Source organism: Staurois parvus, unplaced genomic scaffold, assembly GCF_062004578.1.
Source record: "Staurois parvus isolate SC_StPar_1 unplaced genomic scaffold, SC_StPar_1.0 ptg001528l, whole genome shotgun sequence".
NCBI classification, from domain to species: Eukaryota; Metazoa; Chordata; class Amphibia; order Anura; family Ranidae; genus Staurois; species Staurois parvus.
This window is the reverse complement of record NW_028319324.1, coordinates 310,753-327,551: the sequence shown is the minus strand read 5'-3', so window position 1 is coordinate 327,551 and position 16,799 is coordinate 310,753. Positions and strand designations below refer to the sequence as shown.

General features: G+C 52.0%; 1 protein-coding gene across 2 annotated transcripts in view; it reads right to left on the bottom strand.

The window, feature by feature from the left end:
- The window catches only part of PUF60 (poly(U) binding splicing factor 60), a 76,112-nt gene extending 65,589 nt beyond the window's left edge, over positions 1–10,523 (bottom strand). For both annotated transcript variants that reach the window (XM_089662729.1, XM_089662731.1), the window contains exon 1: positions 10,413–10,523. In XM_089662729.1, coding sequence (XP_089518855.1) covers positions 10,413–10,433 — 21 coding nt within the window. In that variant the 5' untranslated portion in view covers positions 10,434–10,523. The remainder of the gene's footprint in view (positions 1–10,412) is intronic.
- Positions 10,524–16,799: the final 6,276 nt, after the last annotated feature.

Sequence of the window (16,799 nt, the reverse complement as noted above, 5' to 3'; positions counted from 1 at the left end):
CTATCGGCCGATATGAAAACAGGCACCGATACAGGTGCTGAAAATAACCCCGCCCCCTGCCACCCAGCTTTACCTGAGAAACCATCCAACAATCCCGCACTGGGCATAGAGATCATTGAAGGAAAGATGGCCTCCACTCAACTCTATGCCCTTGGAGGACCGAAGCAACGCCATAACAGCACTTCCAGTTCCAGCGCCATGTAAACAAGGCCATTTTTTTTTTTTCGTTGGCCAAAACGTTTCGGCTGAAAACACCCCTTTGAAAAAAAGCACCGATACAGGTGTTGAAAGAACCCCGCCCCTCACCGCTGCCTGCCCGGTAGTTCTCAGCCTTACCTTAGAAACCATCGATCCCGGCACTGGGCATAGAGATGAGTGAAGGAAAGATGGCCACCACTCATCTCTATGCCCTTGGAGGACTGGAGCGATGTCACATCCTGTTCCGGCTTTTTTTTTTTTTTCTTCTCTTTTAAAAGCACTGGATCAATGCTCTTTTTGATCCAATGCTTTACATTGTAGGGGAGAGATGTGGGGTCTTATTGACCCCACATTTCTCCATAAAGAGGACCTGTTACTGCTTATTTCTATCACAGTGGATGTTTGCATTCCTTGTGATAGGAGTAAAAGGAAAAAAAAAAAAAAAAGAAATCTTAAAAATAGAGACGGTGTAAAAAAAAAAAAAAAAAAAAAAAAAAAAAAAAAAAGCAATTTAAAAAATGGATTAACCTCTTGGCACCAGCCCAACGCAAATATGAGGCCTCCAGGTGTCTGGGCCTACACATTTGCGTTCTTTTAAAAAAAAAAAAAAAAAAAAAAAAAAAAAAAAAACAACATGCAGAGAGTGCACACCGGTACTCACGAAAAGGTCCCGGATCTCCTCTTTCGATCGGGACCTTTCCTGATCATGTGAAGGCGTGTCACGGCGGTCACATAACCCTAAACCCCGCCTTCTGAAACCCTTAAAGGGCCAGGAGGCACCGGAGCCACCAAGGGGTAAAGGACCGGATCTTTTGGGGAGCAAGGGGGGATGGGGGTCGGGAGGATGATGGAAGTGGGTACCCGAATTTGACAGGTGCTCACTCCCATTGCCTAGGCGATCGTAAGCAGAAGTTGTGTCCACCCCCCCTCTCCATAGCCTTCTGGGACATGTGACAGGTCCCAGAAGACAAGGCTATTCACAAATCGCATCGCTTCTCGCACATGCTCAGTGGGCACCTGTGAAGCTGCAAGCCGTCACAGCCAGGTGCCCACACTGAATATGCCGGTACCGGGGAGAGAAGACGGCCGGTGAAGTGTCTGTATTTTAAAAGTCAGCAGCTACAGTTTTTGTAGCTGCTGACTTTTATTTTTTTTTCTTTTCAGCTGGAACTCCGCTTTAATATCCCGAAGCCGCAAGCGGTTTTTTTTTTTATTTTTCTTGTTGCTAGGCAGATTTAAAACGCAAATACACGTAAAAAAACGAAGACTACGGTACCATTCACAAAGCACAGCGCTACTCGCACATGTGCAGTGGACACCTGGCTGTGAAGCCGAAAGCTGTCACAGCCGGGTGCCCACACTGAAGATGCCGGAACCAGGAACGCAGGGCGGCTGGTGAAACGGGCTGCGAGGACGACACCGTGGGATCAAGGGACAGGTAAGTGTCCATTTTTTTTTTTAAGAGTCTGCAGCTACAGTTTTTGTAGCTGCTGACTTATTTTTTTCGATTTTCAATGGAACTCCACTTTAAAGTGCCCCCGTCCCCCCCACGCTCGCGCGCAGTGGTGAATGCATATGTAGTGTGAACCAGGGCTGACCGATGTTATTTTTCACGCATGTCAGTCATGCAAACCTGCACCAAAACGAGCGTCTGCAGAACGTCGGAGCTCAGATCCAGGCAACACCTGCTTGCAAGTCCTCAGTGGCAATGCTATAAAACACCAGCAGGGGGGGCTACATTCCAAGTGAGCAGGCTGACCCAATTATCAGGCTTCTTGTTTAGTTTCTCAGCACTCCCCACAATACCAGCAGCACATGGACCAAACCACAAGCTGCAACCTATTACTTGCTGGGAATGTGCTGGCAAAACTATGACATTGCTTGCTACAATCAGAGTGTTCTGTTCCAGCAGACGTCCACCCGCCACCACCACCACAAGACAGACGTTTGTTGATCTGTACACACCAGAGGAGCACAGCGAAGCCTTCTAAAAAGAAAAGATATTCCCATATCCCATTCCAGCTAAAATCCCAAAAATCAGATTACGTCTCATTTCAGAACAGTAGGCGGAGCAATGCAAATCTTTTTTTTTTTTTTTTTTTTTAAGCGATGCACCAGAATTTTGGTGGCCGAAACGTTTTGGTTGAAAACACCCCCATCGGCCTTTAGCCGATATGAAAATAAGCACCGATACAGGTGCTGAAAATAACCCCGCCCCTCGCCGCTGCTTGGTGGTTACCTGAGAACCCATTCAACGATCCCAGCAGCTGGGCATAAGGATCAGTGACAGCACCGTGGCTAAATGGCTGGGCAGCACCGTGGCTAAATGGCGGGGCAGCACCGTGGCTAAATGGCTGGGCAGCACCGTGGCTAAATGGCTGGGCAGCACCGTGGCTAAATGGCTGGGCAGCACCGTGGCTAAATGGCTGGGCAGCACCGTGGCTAAATGGCTGGGCAGCACCGTGGCTAAATGGCTGGGCAGCACCGTGGCTAAATGGTTAGCACTTCCACCTGGCAGTACAGTACATTCTTGCAGCCACTGAGAACTACAGTGTAAGCTGTGATTGGTCACAGCTTGTCACATGGTACAGGGCTGTTGTGAATAGCCCTGTACCATGTGATCTCTGATCACTCACAGATTTCACACGTAGTAAGCAATGATGTCAAAAGTGACATCTTGCTTACTACTCTGCATGTGATCATTGATTGGCCAAACAGTGATCACAGGATCGGAACCTCACATAGAGGTTCCGTCCAACGATCGGTGTTCCACTGTGTCCGGAGGACACCGGATCGCGGTGCTGCGCGCTCCCAGGGAGCACGCACAAGCAGGGTGCGGGGAGGACATTTATAAACGGCCACCCGCCCCTGTACTGCCACCGTCCGGCCGTTTATATACATGGGCCGGACGGGAGCTGGTTAAAGCATCACCTATGAATAGTAAAATTTATGGTATTGTTCCCTGTTGCATGAGCGTGCGCAATTTTAAAGCCTGACATGTTTGGTATCTATTTACTCGGCATCATCATCCTTTATAGTTTACAAAAAAAGTGGGCATGTTTTTTTTTTTTTGCACTAAGATGCAAAGAAAGTGTAATTTTCCCCAAAAATTGCATTTGAAAAACCGCTGTGCAGATGCTGGGTGACACAAAAAAAATGCAAAAACCTTCAATTATTCTTTAGGGCTTCTGCTTTTAAAAAAAAAAAAGTGGATGTTTGGGGGTTTTAAGACATTTTCTAGCCATAAATACTGATTTTCATTTTGTAAAGAGCTGCGCAGACTGTTGGCGCTATATAAATCCTGTGTAATAATAATAATTAACACGTCAACAAAAAGTGCCAGAAATGGCTTGGGGCTGAAATGGGTAAAAGGGAAAATACACAGATTGCATGAAAAGCAGAGCACTAGATATCTATATCATGTCATATACACTGGACTGTATATTCCACAGTGCTGTGCAGAGAACCAGTAATATCAGTCCCTGTACCCCCCCCAGAGTGCTGTACAGAGACCACTGAGCCAGTCCCATCAGTCTCTGTACCAGAGGAGCTTACACTCTAATGTCCCCTCCCCCACAGTCCCATCAGTCTCTGTACCAGAGGAGCTTACACACTAATGTCCCCTCCCCCACAGTCCCATCAGTCTCTGTACCAGAGGAGCTTACACACTAATGTCCCCTCCCCCACAGTCACATCAGTCTCTGTACCAGAGGAGCTTACACTCTAATGTCCCCTCCCCCACAGTTCCATCAGTCTTTGTACCGGAGGAGCTTACACTCTAATGCCCCCCCCCCCCTTCCCACAGTCACATCAGTCTTTGTACCAGAGGAGCTTACTCTCTAATGTCCCCTCCCCCACAGTCCCATCAGTCTCTGTGCCAGAGGAGCTTACACTCTAATGCTCCCTCCCCCACAGTCACACACTATTATTATACATTTATATAGCTCTGACATATACCGCAGCGCTGTACAGAGAACACTGAGCCAGTCACATCACTTTGCACCAGAGGAGCTTACACTCTAATGTCCCCTCCCCCACAGTCACATCAGTCTTTGTACCAGAGGAGCTTACTCTCTAATGTCCCCTCCCCCACAGTCCCATCAGTCTCTGTACCAGAGGAGCTTACTCTCTAATGTCCCCTCCCCCACAGTCCCATCAGTCTCTGTACCAGAGGAGCTTACTCTCTAATGTCCCCTCCCCCACAGTTCCATCAGTCTTTGTACCGGAAGAGCTTACACTCTAATGCCCCCCCCCCCCTTCCCACAGTCACATCAGTCTTTGTACCAGAGGAGCTTACACACTAATGTCCCCTCCCCCACAGTCACATCAGTCTTTGTACCAGAGGAGCTTACTCTCTAATGTCCCCTCCCCCACAGTCCCATCAGTCTCTGTACCAGAGGAGCTTACTCTCTAATGTCCCCTCCCCCACAGTCCCATCAGTCTCTGTACAAGAGGAGCTTACACTCCAATGTCCCCTCCCCCACAGTCCCATCAGTCTCTGTACCAGAGGAGCTTACACTCCAATGTCCCCTCCCCCACAGTCCCATCAGTCTCTGTACCAGAGGAGCTTACACTCTAATGTCCCCCCACACTGAAGCAGACAAACAGTAGGGCCAATTTAGTCAATTGCAACAATCTGGCCCCACAATGCTCCGGTTCTGGGTCGCGACAAATCCAGCATGGTTGGGTCATGTTACCGGCAGCAATTGTGCAGTGCAGGCGCAGACCTCCGCCATCTTTATTTAGTGTAGCTAAAAACTCTGCTAGTATCAGGGCCCAGTGCAGTGACAGCATGGATCCAGACCTCATGACCTATCCGAAATACTGAGGGTAGTGCTGCATCGGTAGACACTATATTGCCCCAAGTATTGGTCGGCCGGCCTTCCCACGCACATGACCTTTAATGGCCCCCCAGTCTTAGTCCGTAGGGTTCAATATTGAGTTGGCCCCGCCCTTTCCACACACATGACCTTTAATGGCCCCCCAGTCTTAGTCCGTAGGGTTCAATATTAGTTGGCCCCGCCCTTTGCAGCTATAACAGCTTCACCTCTTCTGGGAAGGCCGTCCACAAGGTTTAGGAGGGTGTCTATGGGAAGGTTGGACCATTCTTCCAGAAGCACATTTGTCAGGTCAGGCACTGATGTCGGGGGAGGAGGCCTGGCTCGCAGTCTGCGCTCTAATTCATCCCAAAGGTGTTCTATGGGGTTGAGGTCAGGACTCTGTGCAGGACAGTCAAGTTCCTCCACCCCAAACTGGCTCCTCCACGTCTTTATGGACCTTGCTTTGTGCACTGGTGTGCAGTCATGTTGGAACAGGAAGGGGCCATCCCCAAACTCTTCCCACAAAGTTGGGAGCATGAAATTGTCCAAAATGTCGCCTTAAGAGTTCCCTTCACAGGAACTAGGGGGCCAAGCCCAACCCCTGAGGAACAACCCCACACCACAATCCCCCTCCACCAAACTTTACACTTGGCACAATGCAGTCAGGCAAGTACCGTTCTCCTGGCAACCGTCAAACCCAGACATGTCCATCGGATTACCAGAGAAGTGTGATTGGTCAGTCCAGAGAACACGTCTCCTCTGCTCTAGAGTCCAGTGGCGGCGTGCTTTACACCACGGCATCCGACGCTTTGCATTGCACTTGGTGATGGAAGGCTTGGATGCAGCTGCTCGGCCATGGAAACCCATTCCATGAAGCTCTCTACGCACTGTTGTTGGGCTCATCTGAAGGCCACACCAAGTTTGGAGGTCTTTAGCTATTGACTCTGCAGACAGTTGGCGACTTCTGCGCACTGTGCGCTTCAGCATGCGCTGACCCCGCCCTGTCATGTGACGTGGCCGACCACTTGGTGGCTGAGTGGCTGTTGTTCCCAGTGGCTTCCACTTTGTTATAATCCCACTAACAGTTGAGCGTGGAATATTTAGTAGCCAGGAAATGTCACGGATGGACTTATTGCCCAGGTGGCCACCTATCACGGGACCACGCTTGGAGTCACTGAGCTCCTGAGAGCGACCCATTCTTTCACCAATGTTTGTAGAAGCCGTCTGCATGCCTAGGGGCTTGATTGTATACACCTGTGTCCATGGAGGGGATTGGAGCACCTGAATCACATGATTGGTAGGGGATTGGAACACCAGAATCACATGATATGGAGGGGATTGGAACACCAGAATCACATGATATGGAGGGGATTGGAACACCTGAATCACATGATATGGAGGGGATTGGAACACCTGAATCACATGATATGGAGGGGATTGGAACACCTGAATCACATGATATGGAGGGGATTGGAACACCTGAATCCACTGAAAGCTGGCACAGTCACAGATTATTACCGGCTACAACAATCATCAGTCGTCTCATTCTTAAAGTGGTTGGAAAGGCTCAAGGTTTTTTTTTTATCTTCATGCATTAAAGTAAAAGACCTGTGTGCAGCACCCCCCCCCCCCCAGCCCCCGAACACTCACCTAAGCCCCCTCTCAATCTAGCGATGTGCACTGGAGTCTTGGCTATCCCGGGACTCCCTCTCCTCATTGGCTGAGACAACAACCAAGATGTGGGGCCAAGGCCAAGCCTCCACAGCTTTGTGTGTGATTGGACACATGGAGCAGCAGCTGGGGAGTGCGCTCTGGGGACACCCAAACGGAAGGAGGAGCCAGTAGCGCAGGCGGGGGACATGAGAAGAGGAGGATCGAGGCTGCTCTGTGCAACACCACTGCACAGAGCAGGTAAGTATAGACATGTTTGTTATGTAAAAAAAAAAGAAAGAAAAAAGAATCATTTAACCCCTTCAATACCGGGCACTTTCACCCCCTTCCTGCCCAGGCCATATTTCAGGTTTCAGCGCTCTCACACTTTGAATGACAATTGCGCGGTCATACAACATTGTACCCAAACTAAAATTTTATAATTTTCTTCACACAACTAGAGCTTTCTTTTGGTGGTATTTAATCACCGCTGGGGTTTTTATTTTTTGCTAAATTAACAAAAAAAGACCAAACATTTTGAAAAAAAAACACATTTTTCTTTGTTTCTGTTATAAAAGTTTACAAATAAATAATTGTTCTTCATAAATTTAGGCCGAGATGTATTCTGCTCCATGTCTTTGGTGAAAATAACCCAAATTAGGATGTATTATTTAGTTTGTAGGAAAGTTATAGAGTTCACAAACTATGGTATAGATCTGAATATTGATCAATCCTGAAGTACTGACAGCCAATCTAATTTCTTGAGGTCCAAGAATGTCAGAATAGTACAGATGTCCCCCAAATGTCAGGACGGTACAGATGTCCCCCAAATGTCAGGACGGTACAGATGTCCCCCAAATGTCAGGACGGTACAGATGTCCCCCAAATGTCAGGACGGTACAGATGTCCCCCAAATGTCAGGACGGTACAGATGTCCCCCAAATGTCAGGACGGTACAGATGTCCCCCAAATGTCAGGACGGTACAGATGTCCCCCAAATGTCAGGACGGTACAGATGTCCCCCAAATGTCAGGACGGTACAGATATCCCCCAAATGTCAGGACGGTACAGATATCCCCCAAATGTCAGGACGGTACAGATACCCCCCAAATGTCAGGACGGTACAGATATCCCCCAAATGTCAGGACGGTACAGATATCCCCCAAATGTCAGGACGGTACAGATATCCCCCAAATGTCAGGACGGTACAGATGTCCCCCAAATGTCAGGACGGTACAGATGTCCCCCAAATGTCAGGACGGTACAGATATCCCCCAAATGTCAGGACGGTAAAGATATCCCCCAAATGTCAGGACGGTACAGATACCCCCAAATGTCAGGACGGTACAGATATCCCCCAAATGACCCCTTTTTGCAGAGTAGACAGTCCGACGGACTTCATAAGAGGCATGGCGAGTTTTTTGAAGTTGTATTTGTTTTGTCATCATTTTTCGGAAAATGAAAAAATTTAAAAAATTATTTTCACTATTTTTTTTTTTACATACTGTCACCAGTGCAGTACAGCGTCATCATATAACTGGCATGGCGGTGAACAGGGACACTGACTGGTGACAGTATGAAAAAAAAAATATATATATATTTTTTTTTTATTACATTTTTTTTTTTTTTTTTTTTTTAAGATTATTTTTTCATAATTTACTATGACCAAAGTAGTACAATGTTACCATAGTAACATTGTATTACTTTGGGGAAGTGATCAGTATTTTTTTTTACACAATTTGCTTATAGCAAAGAATTACTTTGCTATAAGCAAGCATTTCCCTGAATGACATCGATTCATTCAGGTTTTTTTTTTGTGTGCTTAGCTGTGATTTGGCCACAGCTAATCACATGACATGTGCATGTGATCTGCTTTGACCATTCACAGCTAGGCACTAGTATACAATGGATGGCATGAATGAAGCCATCCATTGTATAGAACTGTCATGTGACCTGCTGTGATTGGTCACAGCAGGTCACATGGCACCGGGGGGCCGGTACTCAAATCTGTCATCGGCCGTGTCCGAGATACACGGCCAGTGACAGCTCTGCAACAACGCGAACTGGCGCGCACCCGGAAAGGCAATACATTTTTGCCGCCGCCAAACGGCTATAGGCCGGGCGGCTAATGGTTAAAATCGCTTCAAAGCGATTGTAAATGCTAACTTTTTATTTTTTAAATAATAAACATTCTATACTTACCTGCTGTGTAATGGTTTTGCACAGAGCAGCCCCAATCCTCCTCTTCTTGGGTGCCCCGCCGGCTCTCCTGGCTCCTCTCCTCCCGATCCTCTTCTTAGGTGCCCCGCCGGCTCTCCTGGCTCCTCTCCTCCCGATCCTCTTCTTGGGTGCCCCGCCGGCTCTCCTGGCTCCTCTCCTCCCGATCCTCTTCTTGGGTGCCCCGCCGGCTCTCCTGGCTCCTCTCCTCCCGATCCTCTTCTTGGGTGCCCCGCCGGCTCTCCTGGCTCCTCTCCTCCGCCGGATGACCCCATAACACCCTCACTATGAGGCACTTGCATGTGTTCACTTCCAAGCCGGCTGTGTGTGTCCTTAGACACACAGAGCACAGCTCAGCCCTGCCTTTTCCCCTCTGGCTGGGATTGTGTCTCAGCCAATGAGGGTGAAGAGAGCTGAGAGGGAGGCGGCTGTTGTGCACATCGCTGGAGTATAATAGTGGGGAGCAGCATACACTGTATATAGCCTCAGATCTCTGTACAGCGCTGCGGTATATGTCAGAGATATATACATGTATAATAATAGCATGTGACTGTGGGGGAGGGGGCATTGGAGTGTAAGCTCCTCTGGTACAGAGACTGATGGGACCGTGGGGGAGGGGGCATTGGAGTGTAAGCTCCTCTGGTACAGAGACTGATGCGACCGTGGGGGAGGGGACATTAGAGTGTAAGCTCCTCTGGTACAGAGACTGATGTTACTGTGGGGGAGGGGACATTAGAGTGTAAGCTCCTCTGGTACAGAGACTGATGTGACTGTGGGGGAGGGGACATTAGAGTGTAAGCTCCTCTGGTACAGAGACTGATGTTACTGTGGGGGAGGGGACATTAGAGTGTAAGCTCCTCTGGTACAGAGACTGATAAGACCGTGGGGGAGGGGACATTAGAGTGTAAGCTCTTCTAGTGCAGACTGATGTGACTGTGGGGGAGGGGACATTAGAGTGTAAGCTCTTCTGGTGCAGACTGACGTGACTGTGGGGGAGGGGACATTAGAGTGTAAGCTCCTCTAGTACAGAGACTGATGTGACTGTGGGGGAGGGGACATTAGAGTGTAAGCTCCTCTGGTGCAGACTGACGTGACTGTGGGGGAGGGGACATTAGAGTGTAAGCTCCTCTAGTACAGAGACTGATGTGACTGTGGGGGAGGGGACATTAGAGTGTAAGCTCCTATAGTACAGAGACTGATGTGACTGTGGGGGAGGGGACATTAGAGTGTAAGCTCCTCTGGTGCAGAGACTGATGTGACTGGCTCCGTGTTCTCTGTACAGCGCTGCAGTATACATCAGAGCTATATAAATGTATAATAGTGTGTAAGCTCCTCTGGTACAGAGACGATGATGAAGGTACACATTTCCCCCCCCCCACATGATCTCTTCTGTATAAACGTCTCTACAGCCCATGTCAGCGCCATAAGTGTGCGGCGAGGCCTGTACAGATAACATATGAACTCCCCGCCCCCACACATATCAGACCCGGGCTCCCCGGTCATATGGACTCCAAGGATCCCACTCACCAACATGACTGCCGTCGCCATCAGCACCTCCGACTCCTCCGTCTCCACACGGTGGATATGTCTCGCGAGAACGGCGGAGGTCTCCTGAAGACAATAGACTGTCTCGCGAGATCTCTCCCTGGTGAGCTAAAAAACCCGCGAGAAGAGACGGCAATACCAGATCTTTTTTTTTTTCATTTACAAAACTTTACTGAGTACAGACAAAGCCGACAGGGTACAGAGCGGCAAAGGGCCCATAATGTTAAATGATGGTTATGTGATCTTAGAGCTCCGCCTCATCCCCCCCGTCCTCCAGACCCCTCGTCCCCCCGTCCTCCAGGCCCCTCGTCCCCCCGTCCTCCAGACCCCTCGTCCCCCCGTCCTCCAGGCCCCTCGTCCCCCCGTCCTCCAGACCCCTCGTCCCCCCGTCCTCCAGACCCCTCGTCCCCCCTGTCCTCCAGACCCCTCGTCCCCATATCCTCCAGACCCCTCGTCCCAATGTCCTCCAGACCCCTCGTCCCCCATGTCCTCCAGACCTCTCGTCCCCCTGTCCTCCAGACCCCTCGTCCCCATGTCCTCCAGACCCCTCGTCCCCATGTCCTCCAGACCCCTCGTCCCCCTGTCCACCAGACCCCTCGTCCCCTCTGTCCTCCAGACCCCTCTGTCCTCCAGACCCCTCATCCCCCTGTCCTCCAGACCCCTCATCCCCCTGTCCTCCAGACCCCTCATCCCCCCTGTCCTCCAGGCCCCTCATCCCCCCTGTCCTCCAGACCCCTCATCCCCCCTGTCCTCCAGGCCCCTCATCCCCATGTCCTCCAGGCCCCTCGTCCCCCCTGTCCTCCAGGCCCCTCGTCCCCCCTGTCCTCCAGGCCCCTCGTCCCCCCGTCCTCCAGGCCCCTCGTCCTCCAGGCCCCTCGTCCCCCCGTCCTCCAGGCCCCTCGTCCTCCAGGCCCCTCGTCCCCCCGTCCTCCAGACCCCTCGTCCCCCCGTCCTCCAGACCCCTCGTCCCCCCTGTCCTCCAGACCCCTCGTCCCCATATCCTCCAGACCCCTCGTCCCAATGTCCTCCAGACCCCTCGTCCCCCATGTCCTCCAGACCCCTCGTCCCCATGTCCTCCAGACCCCTCGTCCCCATGTCCTCCAGACCCCTCGTCCCCATGTCCTCCAGACCTCTCGTCCCCCATGTCCTCCAGACCCCTCATCCCTCTGTCCTCCAGACCCCTCATCCCCCTGTCCTGCAGACCCCTCATCCCCCTGTCCTCCAGACCCCTCATCCCCCTGTCCTCTAGACCCCTCATCCCTCTGTCCAACAGACCCCTCATCCCCCCTGTCCTCCAGGCCCCTCATCCCCCCTGTCCTCCAGACCCCTCATCCCCCCTGTCCTCCAGGCCCCTCGTCCCCATGTCCTCCAGGCCCTTCGTCCCCCCTGTCCTCCAGGCCCCTCGTCCCCCCTGTCCTCCAGGCCCCTCGTCCCCCCGTCCTCCAGGCCCCTCGTCCTCCCGTCCTCCAGGCCCCTCGTCCCCCCGTCCTCCAGTCCCCCCGTCCTCCAGACCCCTCGTCCCCCCTGTCCTCCAGACCCCTCGTCCCCCCTGTCCTCCAGACCCCTCGTCCCCATATCCTCCAGACCCCTCGTCCCAATGTCCTCCAGACCCCTCGTCCCAATGTCCTCCAGACCCCTCGTCCCTCTGTCCTCCAGACCCCTCATCCCCCCTGTTCTCCAGACCCCTCATCCCTCTGTCCTCCAGACCCCTCCTCCCCCCTGTCCTCCAGACCCCTCATCCCCCTGTTCTCCAGACCCCTCATCCCTCTGTCCTCCAGACCCCTCATCCCCATCTCCTCCAGACTGTCCTCCATACTGCAGACCCCTGTTCCCCATACCCCATCCCTCTGTCCTCCATACCCCTGTCCCCCAGACCCCTGTCCATCTGTTCTCCAGACCCCTGTCCCTCTGCCCTCCATACCCCAGACCCCTGTCCCTCTGCCCTCCATACCCCAGCCCCCTGTCCTTCTGTCCTCCATACCCCAGAGCCCTGTCCTCCATACTCCAGACCCCTGTCGTTCTGTCCTCCAGACCCCTGTTCCTCTGTCCTCAACCCCAGACCCCTGTCCCTCTGAACTCCATACCACAGACCCCTGTCCCTCTTTCCTCTGCACCCCAGACCCCTGTTTCTCTATCCTCCAGACCCCTGTCCCTCTGTCCTCCATACCAGAGATCCCTGACCCTCTGTCCTCCATACCCCAGACCCCCATCCCTATGTCTTCCCTATCCCAGACCTTCATCCCTCTGTCCTTCATACACCAGACCCCTGTCTCTCTATTCTCCATACCCCAGACCCCTGTCTTACTATCATCCAGACCCCTGTCCCTCTGTCCTGCATACCCCAACCCCTTTCCTTCTGTCCTCCATACTCCAGACCCCTGTCCCTCTGTCCTCCACAACCCAGACCCCTGTACCTCTGTCCTCCATGCCCCAGACCCCTGTCCCTCTGTCCTTCATACCCCAGACCCCTGTCCCTCTGTCCTTCATACCCCAGACCCCTGTCCCTCTGTCTTCCAGACCCCATCCCTCTGTCTTTTGTACCACAGATTCCTGTCCTTCTGTCCTCCATACCCCAGACCCCTGTCCCTCTGTCCTCCATAGTCCAGACCCCTGTCCCTCTGTCCTCCATACTGCAGACCCCTGTCCCCCAGACCCCATCCCTCTGCCCTCCATACCCCAGACTTCTGTCTCTATGTCCCCCAGACCCCTGTCCCTCTTCCCTCCATAATCCAGATCCCTGTCCCTCTGTCCTCCATACCCCAGACCCCTGTCCCTCTGTCCTCCATACTCCACACCTCTGTCCCCTTACCCCTGTCCATCTGTCCTCCAGAACCCTGTCCATCTGTCCTCCATACCCCAGAGCCCTGCCCCTCTGTCCTCCATACCCCAGACCCCCATCTCTATATCCTCCAGGCCCCCATTCCTATGTCCTCCAGACCCCTGTACCTCTGTCCTCCATACTCCAGACCCTCTCCCTCTGTCCTCCATACCCCACACCCCTGTCTCTCATACCCCAGACCTTGTCCCTCTGTCCTCCATACCCCAGACCCCTATCCATTTGTCCTCCAGAGCCCTGTTCCTCTGCCCTCCATACCTCAGAGCCCTGTCCCTGTGTTCTTTATACCCCAGCGTTATGTCCCTCTGTTCTCCATACCCCAGCATCCTGTCCCTATGTCCTCCATACCCCAGAGCCCTGTCCCTCTGTCCTCCATACTCCACATGCCTGCCCTTCTGTCCTCCAGACCCCTGTCCCTCTATCCCCAATAACCCCAGATCCCTGTCCCTTTGTCGTCCATACCCCAGACCCCTGTCCCTTTGTCCTCCATACCCCAGACCCCTGTCCCTTTGTCCTCCATACCCCAGACCCCTGTTCCTCTATCCTCCATACTCCAGACCCCTGTCCCTCTGTCCTCCAGACCCCCTTATCCTCTGTCCTCCATACCCAAACCCCTGCCCCTCTGTCTTCCATATTCAAGACCCCTGCCCTTCTGTCCTCCATACCCCAGACCCCCATCCCTCTGTCCTCCATACCCCAGACCCCTGTCCCTCTGTCTTCCATACTCCAGGCCCCTGTCCTATATAACCCAGACCCCTGACCTCCATACCCCAGACCCCTGTCCCTCTGTCCTCCATACTCCAGAACCCTGTCTTATATAACCCAGACCCCTGTCCTCCATACCCCAGACCCCTGTCCCTCTGTCCTCCATACTCTAGACCCCTGTCCCTCTGTCCTCCATACCCCAGACCCCTGTCACTCTGTCCTCCATACCCAAGACCCCTGTCCCTCTGTCCTCCATACCCAAGACCCCTGTCCCTCTGTCCTCCATACTCCAGACCCTGTCCCTCTGTCCTCCATACTCCAGACCCCTGTCCCTCTGTCCTCCATACTCCAGATCTCTGTCCTCCAGACCTCTGCCCCTCTGTCCTCCATACCTCAGACCCCCATCCCTATGTCCTCCCTATCCCAGGCCCCTGTACCTCTGTCCTCCATTGATTTATTGTAACTGGAGGGTGCAAAGTCTCGAGCAGCTCTGCATAGAGACCAATCAGCTTCCAGGTTTTATTGTCAAAGCTTTATCGAATAAGCTGAAGTTAAGTCGGCCATACATGGGTCGAATTCCGAAAGAATTTTCTTTTGAAAATAATTTCTACAAATTTTGCGCTTGAATTTTGTACCATTAGTGGGCCACAGCAACAGCTGATTTTTGAGCGAACATCGAATTTGATTTATCGGGCATGTTGGAAACATTTTGAAAAATGAACTAATTTCTAATCAATGATGGGAGAATCGCACGAGAAATGTAATCAAAAAATAAATGGGCATGAGCTGTCACCTGGAAAGAAAAGAAAATTCTTGGTGATGAAAATTCTTTTCTGTATCAACATGAGGTGAAATTAAAGGCTTGGTTGGTCAAATTTCGAAATCAATGGTGGCACCAGTGGCGTCCCTAGGTGGGTGCGGGGGGTGTGCGCCGCACTGGGTCACACCTATCTCAAGGGGTGACACCAAAAAGTAAAGCCGACAATCCCCACAAGATGGATCGGATCTGCGGTAACACGTGGTGTCACCCCTACAGAGGTTGCCGGTCCCTATCGTGCACACACAGCCTGGCTCTTCCCCTCCCTGTGTCCCCGTCGCACCCCTGGACCGGTGTTGCAAGATAAGTTAACCCCGTATAGGTTGCAAGCCGACAATCCCTTCAAGATGGATCGGATCCAGGGGCGGACTGACCATTCGAGCACTCGGGCACTGCCCGAGGGCCCGGGGTCAGTAGGGGGCCCCATGAAATGCCCCTGGTACCTTTTTATATGCTTTTTTGGGTGTGCTTTGAGTGTGGGCAAGGACACAGGGGCCCAATGAACCCCTATTGCCAGGGGCCCCATAAGTTGTCAGTCCGCCCCTGATCGGATCTACGGATTGGGGAGCATAATGCATCGGACTTCGATCCATTATGCTCCCCAATCCGCAGATCCAATCCATCTTGCGGGGATCGTCTGCTTGCAACCTATATGGGGTTAAATGATCTTGCAATACCGGGGGTGTGATGGGGACACAGGGAGGGAAGAGCCAGGCTGTGTGTGCACGACAGGGACCGGCCACCTCTAGAGAGGTGACACCAACCCTAGGGAGGCCCCTGGGTGGCACCATCGGAATACAAAACGCACAAAATTTCCGAGTTTGTAAAGAAAATTTGTTCAGAATTCGACCCATCTATGGCCTGCATTAGAAGCTGATTGGCTGCCATGAACAGCTGCACCAGATTTTGCACTCCAGTTTTAGTAAATCAAGCCCACTGTGTGTAAAAATCACCAGCACACTGGCTTTATTTTCCTAACTGTATTTTCTCTTCTACATTTTCCCGTATAGGCATTTTACTATACACATACCAGCGAGCAGCCATATCTGCTCATTACAAAGGCCGTACCTCCTCCTTATCGATGTAGTATGGTGCCTGTACATTATTAACCATTGCCGCCCAGCCACCGCATATAAATGGCGGCAGGGCGGCACTCGTAGGCAAAAGCACGTTTTAAAAGGGCTGCCTTCAAAACAGGTAGGGGGCGCGCGAGGCGCGCGCCCGCCCTACCTGTCCCGCGGGTGTCAGCAGCGGGTGTCAGCCGCCAGGTCACGGCCGGTTTTTACTGGCCGTTTTCCCGCGATTGATGGTGATTGCTGACACAGAGCAGGGCTGCAGTGTTTACACACAGCCCTGTTCTGTGTCAGTTCTCTGACAGCTTGTGAGAAGCTGCAGAGTTTCTCTCCCTCGATCAGCTCCCCCCTCCCTCCCTCCCCCCTCCAGTACACACTGCCGCCCCCTAGTAAAACACTCCCCTTACACAGCAAATTCTAAAAATGTTAACCCCTTCCTCCCCAGTGACATTAGTGAGATGCCCCTGGTACCTTTTTCATAGGCTTTTTTGAGTTTGGGCAAGGACACAGGAGGTCCGGTGGCCATCATTTTTATCCACTGGTCAGTGCATTCAAAGAGCTCATTCACACTATATTTGTATAGGTTACTATCACCCTGTACGTTTACTGTTTATCATAATGATTTATACCCAATAAATACATTTCATAATACTACACCATGAGCGTTTTCATCTCTATTACCTGGCACTGAGCCTCCACATCTCAGCCCAGCATTTTAGGAGTCCACCCAGGCTGGAGGATTTGGGATATAGGTCCAGACCATCATCTCTGGCAGCCGTCACCCCATTTACCACCAGAGGATACCTTTATCATCAGGCTGTACCTTCACGGGACCTCCGGCTACATGGAATTTCTATGTGCACATTAAATTGCACTTCCGGTGAGTGGGCAATTTTTCTACACCTTCATGTTAGGATGCTGGAATATACCCATTTGGA